General features: G+C 44.7%; 1 protein-coding gene across 3 annotated transcripts in view; it reads right to left on the reverse strand.

Moving 5' to 3' along the window:
• Positions 1–7680, reverse strand: part of DNAJC16 (DnaJ heat shock protein family (Hsp40) member C16) — a 41936-nt gene extending 34256 nt beyond the window's left edge. The window contains exons 1-3 of one of the 3 annotated variants that reach the window (XM_029947390.1): positions 7581–7680; positions 5579–5763; positions 1662–1728 (exon numbers count right to left, since the gene is read on the reverse strand). In XM_029947390.1, coding sequence (XP_029803250.1) covers positions 1662–1728; positions 5579–5745 — 234 coding nt within the window. In that variant the 5' untranslated portion in view covers positions 5746–5763; positions 7581–7680. Of the gene's footprint in view, positions 1–1661; positions 1729–5578; positions 5764–7580 lie in introns of those variants that run through there. The other 2 variants (XM_029947393.1, XM_029947392.1) reach the window with 2 other exon arrangements.
• Positions 7681–9935: the final 2255 nt, after the last annotated feature.

Here is a 9935-nt window from a genome sequence, read left to right on the forward strand (position 1 = left end):
GAAAGAAAAAAAAAATATGAAATTGATGAAATGGGAAATGTTTCACCCAAAGGACTTTCCTGTGAGCAGCATGGAAGACACAGGAAGAAAATAAATGTAGAGCTATGCCATGGTTAGATATTCTCAATGTAGTCTGCACCACTGGGAGACCCTTCTCTCAGATGTCAAGACTAAATTACTTTGGTCATTTAGATGCTTGTGTTTGTCTTGGATTTAGAGATTTGGTTATCCCAATACTCAATACATCAGTAAAACAAATAAAACGTAGCATACCAGGGCTGGGCGACAAGAAAGTTGACCAGGTCATGCCATTTAAGTTGGAATAGCTCAAAACAAGATAGGAAAAGCTGCAAACACCAAAAAGTAGCCACGGGGTTGAGCTCAGTGTCTCGTACGTTAGCTGACTCTGTTCTTTTTTTTCTTTTTTAAATTTTTAAAATGTTTATTCAGTTTTTGAGAGACAGAGACAGCGAGAGCAGGGGAGAGTCAGAGAGAGAGGGAGACACAGAATCTGAAGCAGGCTCCAGGCTCTGAGCTAGCTGTCAGCACAGAGCCCGATGCGGGGCTCGAACCCACAGACTGTGAGATCATGACCTGAGCCAAGGTTGGTTGCTTAACCGACTGAGCCCCCAGGTACCTTGAGCTGACTCTGTTTTAATTAGAAATAATTCTGAAACTGAAAATTCGAGAGGCTGTCTTAGGATGGTGTGCCATTTTAGGAGCCAAGCACCATCTCTTTTTTTTTTTAATTTTTATTTTTTAATTTTATTAATAGTTTACTGCCAAGTTGTTTTCCATATAACACCCAGTGCTCTTCCCCACAAGTGCCCCCCTCCGTGACCATCACCCCACAACCCCTTTCCTCCTCCCTCTTCAGCCCTCAGTTTGTTTTCAGTATTCAAGAACCAAGCACCATCTGTTGAAGAGCATTACCCTACACAAACCATAAAGCCACGAATGTATCTTTAAAGCACCTTCCAGAACAAGCTACTTAAGTGGACATGTTAGAAAATTGTTGGAAAAACTGTGTTGAAATGCATTTGTAACCTTGTGTCACTTTAATAAACTGGGAAATCAATCTTTCTTCAACAGAAGTTCTAGTATGTGTGTTGTCAAAGTGAGCATGTTATAGAAGTTTCCACAAAAGAGACCTACAGCTATGAATTCTGTGAATTCTACAATTCCAATTAAAGCCTTTAAAGTAAGCCAGTTTTTTTTTTTTTAAAGAGTGTAAGTATTTGGGCACCAATTTCAACATACTGGATATGACTAAATAAGTTTTCTCTACCAACATCTAGAAACTGGGTCAAGGGCACCGGGAGTGTGCCTCTTTTGAGAGGTCTTTACAAAACTGGTCACCTAAAGCATTTTTTATTTTATTTTTAGAGAAATTTAAAAAGTGTTTTTTATATTTGTTTATTTTTGAGGAAAGGAGAGACAGAGTGTGAGTAGGGGAGGGGCAGAGAGAGGGAGACACAGAATCCGAAGCAGGCTCCAAGCTCTGAGCTGTCAGCACAGAGCCCGATGCGGGGCTTGAACTCACAGAGTGTGAGATCATGACCTGAGCCGAAGTCGGACACTCAACTGACTGAGCCCCCCAGGCACCCCCCAAAGCGTATTTTATAAGAGTTAACAGATGCATCACAAGTTTGACAGGATACCTCATAAGCCTTGCTAATTTGGATGAACTTGTCTTCTGCTCCAGGATCTTTGTTTTTGTCAGGATGCCTGAAAACATAAGTGGGCAGGCGGTGAGAAGGGACGTAATGTTTTACACACAGTCAATTAACATCTTGTACACAGGGTTGACTACCTCAGAAGGAAGGCTGTTTTTAGGACAGTTTCTTAAAAATATATGGGAGAAGCAATCACCTGCTTCACATGATTGGAATTAAGTGAAACTCTGAAACAGGCAGTTTCTACCAAAAGCACTTCAGCGGGGCATACTTTCAAAGCACCGGGGAGTACTAGAACGTTCCAGTGAGGAAAGATGGGCTATGCATATGTCTTTACATTGTTCCTACTGCCACTGAGGCTGGCCCCAGGCCAATGTCACTGAGCCCTACGAACCCACTTCCCTTCCCAGGATGGCAGTAATCCATCCCCACGTTAGAATGTTACCACGGAAGGAAGGTACTCAGGGGGACACAGGAAATAGCTTCTAGGACACGCTGTGAATTTGTTTAGTAACAACCGTGTTCCAAGTCGCGTTTTGCTGATGTTCAAGTGAGAACATTTTAGTTTCATTATTGCTCTGCTTGTCCCTTTTTGCCCAAGACAGACTTTCACCCATAAATGGATCATGATTTCAAGGCTACATGTTTTAAGGGGTGAGAAAAATCTACAGTTTATGCAAAGTGATTTAAACTTCTATTAGAACTAATTTTTGCTATTACACACAGTTTGCAATTAACCATATCCGTTTGCGGTCATTCGGTATTCCATAATCTGCCTGTGTTTATGCCAATTTCAGTCCCGGCAAGTAGGGGGCTGGGTGTTAGAGCCCCCTTCCTTAGAGCCCCCTAAGCCCTAAATCAGTGTTTTCTACCAACTGGTTTTTCACTATTCTTCTTAAGAGACGCTGTTATAGAGCGTTATTCTTTATATAATAACTTCCAGTGAGTTTCCCCCTGCCAAGGTTCAGGAGAGAGAAGCAATGCTTCTTCTGGAAGCAAATGACTACTAAGAACAGCACCAAGCACATTGGAATAAAGATATTTTATAACTTGATCAACTCATTCTGCCAGGAACATGTTTGAATGGATTATACCACATATTCTGATTTCTCGAAAAATAAATTGCAAACGGCTGTCTATTGAATTTAGACATTATGCCTCCCTTAACTATTTAATTCTTGCTGTGAATATTAGTGAGAAAAGAAAAATCTCAGCTGGGTATAATGAAAACAGTGTGGCTTAAAGAAACAAGATGGTGGTTCTAATGATGACCAAAAAAGAAGTTTTAAATATCCAAACCAAGGCTAAAGGATGAAAAGATAAAATTAAGCAATTACGCAAATGAAGGTCTAACGTACAGAACTTGGCGGTGGGGGGTGGGGGCTAAAGGACAGGAAGCGGCTTTTGAGGAGACTGACCCGAGGTGAGGGCACCTGGGCCCAAACCACAGAGCCTGACGAAGACAAAACCAAGGCCTGAGAACAGGGAGGAAGCCATAAGACAGTTTCAGGTCATAAGGAATATTTTCCTAATTGTGGGATGCTGCCACGAGGTTGCAAACACTTAGGAAAGGATGAATCTGGCTCTAGGAAAGCAATGCCCAACACTATTTTCAGCATAGAGGAAACATTTCACCCGCTGCAATATGATACTCCTCTTTTAAATCTGGAAGTGAAGAAAAATATTGTACTTGCTATCTACTGGCTGTGTAGCTACCTCTAAGGAAATAAAAATGACGGTAGAAAAAGTAATATAGGAAACTTTTAGGCAAATCGTTTTACTGTTCCAGTGACTGACCTCGTTCTACTCATTTGCTTCCGATACAATTTTATGATGCCTTTTTCTTGGGCTGGGGTTGTTGACATTGCCAGTGGAGGTGATCAAAGAAAAGTATGTGTGTCAAAACCTAATTATTACGAGAGAGACACAGTTTGCCCGAGAGAAAGGGTAACTTTAAATGGTTTCACCGAGGAAGGGGAAAGAAAGCTCTTGAGAAGCTTAAGAAACGTTATTTAGGTAGTAAATGCTGCTAACGTAGGAGGAGACCTACAGATTCAGGTAGACCATTAACCACTTCCCCCTGCTACCGCTCATTCTGAAAAGCCAAACTGGGACACGTGCCGTTTTCAGTGTGTGTGAAGCCATCATGAAATGAAACAAATGATTTTGGTGACAAAACCCAGCCAGAGCCCAAACAGCAGAAAGTAACAGCACAGTGAAAATACAAAGGTGCGGTAGAATTTTAGACTTTTGCTGGACGATGCTCTATATAATTTCTAAGGTGATGAATTACTCCTAGAGAGAATCTAATTAAGGAAGAGGGGCATAGGACTCATTTCATTAATATCATAACACCCTTTTCGGCTCTGGAAGCCAGAAACGTCAAAGCTGTACATTTTAATAAATCCCACAGACTCAAGCGATCATTTCTGCCTTTATAATGTTGCCAAAGGCCTTCTGCTGTCCAAAAGAATGTTGCTACTTTATGAATTTATTGTCAATTTGTGTATTTTGCTTTCAATAAAGAGGCAAGAGTTTGAAATGATGTGGAAAGCAACTTTGCTGTAAAGAGAGTCCCTGGAAAGAGGCCACACATAATTAGATCGTGTTTTTAGTATCTAATTCTGGATTCCCTGTGATCGGAGTTTGGTTTAAAATATGTATGTATTCAAAACCTTATATCTGAAACTATCTTTTACCTTTATTGCAAGCAGTTTAAAACGAAGCTCTATCTCTCACGGAAGAATAATGGTGTGAGGCAGAACGATGCACAGGCTACAATGTCATCTGCAAAGTGGCAGCTTTGCTCCTGCAGAACTTCCTGCCCACCTGAACGCTAACCCACTCATTCTTACCTCTGCTCACTCGGGGCAAGTGATTACAAAGTAAAATAGCAATAAACTATCTATGGCGCAGAAGGTCAAGCTATGGAGCCCAGGGGTAAGAAAGACTTAATAACAGGGAGTCTAGATTTCCCCACAGGTAAGAGGGGTCTACAATTCCCCACATGTAAAAGGGAACAGCAATATCCTCCCTCGTAGGGTAATTATAAGGTTTAAATAAGATAAAAGGCATAGAACCTGGAGCCTAGCACACAGAAGCTTAGTAGGAGCCTCGTAGGAGCCCAGCATGTGCGATGGTGGTTCCCTTCCCAAACCGTCTTTTATTATTCATGACGGGCTTCGCCAGCTTCTAGTCACGTGTGCCCTTCCTGTTCTCTTCCCGCCCCCATCCGCTGCATAATTCAAATATGTCTACCTCTTTGGCATGTCCAGAGCGTTGGTGGAAAAAACTGATGATGTCGCTCATAAGCTTTAAATTGATTGCTATCCTGCTCATTCACAAACACTTTATGTCTACTCTTTAGCATATATAAAACCTACCTATGTAGAATTATGACTTTTCTACAGAATAATTGTTAAGAGAAACGGACTCAGTTCCTGAATATTCTTGTAAAATCGAGGGCAAAAAAGCTGACTCTAAATTCTCTTGAAAGCTTAAAATTAATAATGTAGAAAACAGGATTGGAGAGTCTTCCCTTTAGCAGAAAGAGTTGCTTTATGAATAATAACATCATGGGGTGGTTAGCTTAATCCACTGCTGATGACATATATATTTTAAAACTAAAGCTCCCTCCTACTTTAACATTAAATATGCTGGCAGTATCTACGGTAATTCTTTAGGCCAAGAATTCACAGCGATACAGGCTCTGGATCTCATTGCTAAAAAAAAAATTATAGAATAACATGAGCATTAGTTCTCCCAAATGAAGTATTTTAGACAGATATAGATTTATTGAACATAGACACAGAGACAAATAAAAGCTAACCATCACTGAGGCTGCATTGCCCTACTCCAACTGCGTAGCTTACATTAAACTGCTATTTCTTTGTTTCACCTACCATTCCCGGGCGAGCTTCTTATAAGCCTTTTTAATGTCAGCCTGACTGGCTGTTCGGCTGACCCCTAGGACTCTGTATGGGTCAAAATCCAGCGCAGACAGAATTTGCAGGACCAGAATCAGAACTATCAAGAACCGCCAGGAAATGCTCAATTTTTTCACTTCCATTTCTCTTCCTTTCCAGAGCTGAAATGATTGAAGAGGCAATGAGTGTCAGCGGTAGAAGCCTGGACAGTCTTGCTTTTGAGGGAAAGGGCTAAGATCTATAGATGAGAAACAAAACAAACAAAAGCTGTTTGGCAGGAAAAGCGTCAAGCTGTTTGACCATGGCTTTTGAAATCGACAATCTTGCTACTGTTTTCGAATACCACAAATAAGAACTATTCTAGGTGAAAAGGTGAGCAATAAGACTTAACAGCAACTTGCCAGAGTCCTTGGATTGGGTAAAGCTTTAGAAATGACTGAAAATCAATGAGATGAAGAAATCATAAGCAAATGTGGGAAAACATACATAGGAAAATCAAGGCAACTACATCTCAAATACACTACTTCACTTATTCTGACGATACTTTAAATTTAACAATAAGTGGCTTAAGAATACGTCACCAAGTATATAATAAATGCATGAGATCAGAAGATTTACCAGGTGCAAAACTATGAAATGACACCGTTGTGACATTCTTGGGGTTAAATAAATACAAACAGGAAAGTGAGATACTCTAAAAAAAACTTGTTATGACATCGTGTACCCCAATTCTAGTCTTTATCACCACACCCACTGGAGCAAGAAAACAGAGATGATGCTCTTTAATTTAACCACTGGCAATATGGTCATTAGAAATGGAGACCTAAGAGGAGAAAAACTGGTGAGATAAAATTCAGTTTTCCACATGAAGGGGGATTAATGCCAAAGGCTGTAGACCAAGCAGGGTCTTCAAACGTGAACGATCTATGTCTGGTTAGGGTGGTAACTGAATTCATGGTGGGCTGGGAAATAATCCTGGTTGGATAAATGAACAGGGTAGTCCTGTATTGCACAGACGTTTACAGTGGAGAATTACGAACTCGGTGATATCATACAGTGAGTTTTTGAGGGTCATATTTATCCTGACTTTTCATGAATTACTAACGTTTTAAGGTTCAAGTGTCTAAGGTGACACCTTACGTAAGGAGGGCAAATCCGGAACAGCAGTTTTGCCAAGTGGAAATCTAAATAGTGACTGGGAGTGATCACAAAATTGGACTCACACGATGGCCAATTTTTAGGACTGCATGCATGCTGAACCAAATCCTAAAACAAATTCATTTCTTCCTTGTTAAGGCAACCTACAACCTAGAAAACATGTATGAGCGCTAAAACTCAGGAAGACTCAGGAACTAGCTACTGGTTAGGCACACAAGCTTTGGAAACAGACTCAAATAGGGATCGTCCTCTACCACTTTATGACCTTGGGCAAGTTACTTAAACTTGCTATGCTTCAGTGTCATTCATAAACGGAGGGTGAATAATACCATCTTGAAAAGATCATTAAGGGAGTTAAATGTATGTAAAGGATTTACTGAACATAGGGTCAACAGTCAGAAAGGGGTACTTATTTTTTGCACCACGCAGTGCAATCGCTGCCTTATTCCACCGTGTCAGTCGCCTCCAGTGAGGGGCCCAAGGGGCGGGGAGCTGTTAAGTTCTTTGGCTGACAGTCTCGGGCTCGACAGGAAATCACCTGCCCAACAGGTAGGCTACCGCCCGCGGGCAGTGTCCCCCAGACCAGGCAGCGGCTCCAGGAGGCACGCTCCACGTCTGAGCTCCCGCCGGAGGTAGCAACCCTCCAGGAGACGGCCGCCTCCCCCGCCGCCCACCGAGAGCCCTGGGCCGGGCCCTGTCGGCTCCCGGTTGCCCCCGGGCCCTGGGGAACCGGGAACGAGGAAGAACTGACGGGAAATCCCCGAGCCTGCCCGGCCCCGCCGCGTCCGCGGCTCCGCGCGTCACGCCGGGAAGGAGTTACCGGGAAAGGGCACCGGCCCAACCGGCTGCAGCGTCCGTGCTCCAGTTAGTCCGCCGGGCCAGGAGCCTCCCGTCCGCATCAGCGCTCGCCGGGACCTGGGGAGGGGAGAGGGGCGGGGACGAGCGGAGGGCGTCACGTGACACTTAAAGGCTCGGCGCTCGGAAGGCACGGACAGAACCGGTCGAGGGCTTCTGCTTTGCGAATCTATTTTGACCCTTGCTACCCGCCGTCTGCGCGTGGACCTGGCGCGGTTGCCATAGGAACGCGGCGCGCTCTTTGGCTGGATCCCAAGGGATGATCGTGACCAAAGAGGACGAAACGTGCTTCCTAGCCAGGCGAACTCGCGATGCATGATGGGATGCCTAAAAGACCTCCCCGATCCATGGAGGTGTTTCAACACTTACCAGGAGATGGCCCTCGTCTAGCGACAGTTGCTAGGGTGGGGAAGAAGTCGCTGGTCCCTGTTCTCTTTAACCCTATTCATAGAATCCTAGAGTGTCAGAGTTGGAAGGGACCTTAGGGACCCTTTCTAGTCCAAGTCCTCCATAAACTCATGGGGAGACTGAGGCCCAGAGAGGGGCAGGGACTTGCCCAAGGCCTAGAATCCAGGACTCCTAAACTTCTTTACCAAGGCGAGCTCTGCCATAGAAGGTGCCAGGGACTGCCCCTCAGCTCGGGAAACGGATGTCTGTGTGGTGGGGAGGGAGGGGGAGACTCACAGATGAATGAGGTAAACTTTCATTGAGCCAATAAGGATATAAAAAAAAAGAGATTTCTTATCCCCCCCCGTTTTAATTTATTTATTTAATTTTCTTTGCATTTATCACTGACACACTATCTTTTTTTGTTGTTGTTGTTCATCGTCTGTCTCCTCCCACTGGAATGTAAGCTTCTAAGGTATGGCTTTCTGTTTTGTTCACCTGTATATTCTCGGCCCCTGTGTAGACTTCAGCACAGACAGGATTTCAATAACTTTTTTAAAGGGTATACAGCTTAAAAATTTTTTTCTTTGCATTTATTTATTTTTGAGAAACAGAGCGTGAACAGGGGAGCCATAGAGAGAGAAGGAGACATAGAATCCAAAGCAGGCTCCAGGCTCTGAGCTAGTGGTCAGCACACAGCCTGACGCGGGCTCGAACCCAAGAACTGTGAGATCATTGCCTGAGCTGAAGTCCGACGCTTAACCGACTGAACCACCCAGGTGTCCCAAGTTCAATAAATATTTGTGGAATAAGTGAATAAATGGGGCTGAGGTTTTGATGCTCAGGAGAATGGATTCTAAGGTAGACTTGAGTCAGGTTCAGGTTTAAATATTGACAGCCTTGTGCCACTTACTACTCTGTGACCTTGAACACCACTTCTTTGAGCCCCAGCATCCCCCATCTGAAAAATGGGGGGAAAGAATAGTTTTTGGTGTGCCTTTGTTAGGATTGCAGTCAAGGATAAGTGAGATAACACAAGGGGACTAGCACAATGACTGGGACTTAGCAAATGTTCAGCGAACAGGAACATTTATTTCTGTAAGGTGGAAGTGAGTTGTACAAATTGGGAGTTTGGAAGAGCAGATCTCTGCTTTTTTTTTTTTTCTTTTTCTTTGTGGGAGATGCTAGGGGGGGAGGGGGGGAAGAAGGGGGTTCAAGACCGTGCAATGTGGGCTTGGTTGGATGAGACAGGCGAGTTTGGAAGAATAAACGACGAGATCTAGACACTGGGTGGGGGCAGGAGAATTATGGTTTTATCACCGCAGGAAGGGTACTAGAGGACCCTGAACCAGGGAGGGGGTTGAATGGGGCTGGACAGACCATGGCCCGAGGCATGGGTGTCCCTCCTGTCAGCAGTATAACCCCCTCCGAGGTGTTTTTTTTTTTTTTTTTTTTATAGTTTTTGTTTTGTTTTGTTTTTTGAGAGAGAGAGAGAGAGTGAGAGAGAGCGCGCGCTAGCGGGGGAGAGTCAGAGAGACGGAGATCCTAAGCAGGCTCTGCCTTGACAGCAGAGAGTCCCTGCCGGACTCCAACCGTGAGATCATAACCTGAGCGGAATTCAAGACACTTAACCACACTTAACCGACTGAACTACCCAGGGCCGCAGCTCGGCTCCCACCCTCGACCCCCCACCCTCCGAATTTCTGTAAAAGCGGAGGGGTGATACCTTTTGGCTAGGGGCTGGCTGCCCCGACTAGGGGTGCGCGCAGGGGGCGGGGCCGGTTTCGCGGTGTGTCTTAGGAGGCGGTGCGGGACGCGGAGGCGGAGCCTCACGGGCGGAAGTGGTGCGGGCCAGACTGGGGCGGGTCCCGGGGGCCCGGGGTGATGCAGGGGCGGGGCGCGTCGCTGCGGCGGGTGCCGGGGCGGGTCCTCG

Source organism: Suricata suricatta, chromosome 8 (genome assembly GCF_006229205.1).
Source record: "Suricata suricatta isolate VVHF042 chromosome 8, meerkat_22Aug2017_6uvM2_HiC, whole genome shotgun sequence".
NCBI classification, from domain to species: domain Eukaryota; kingdom Metazoa; phylum Chordata; class Mammalia; order Carnivora; family Herpestidae; genus Suricata; species Suricata suricatta.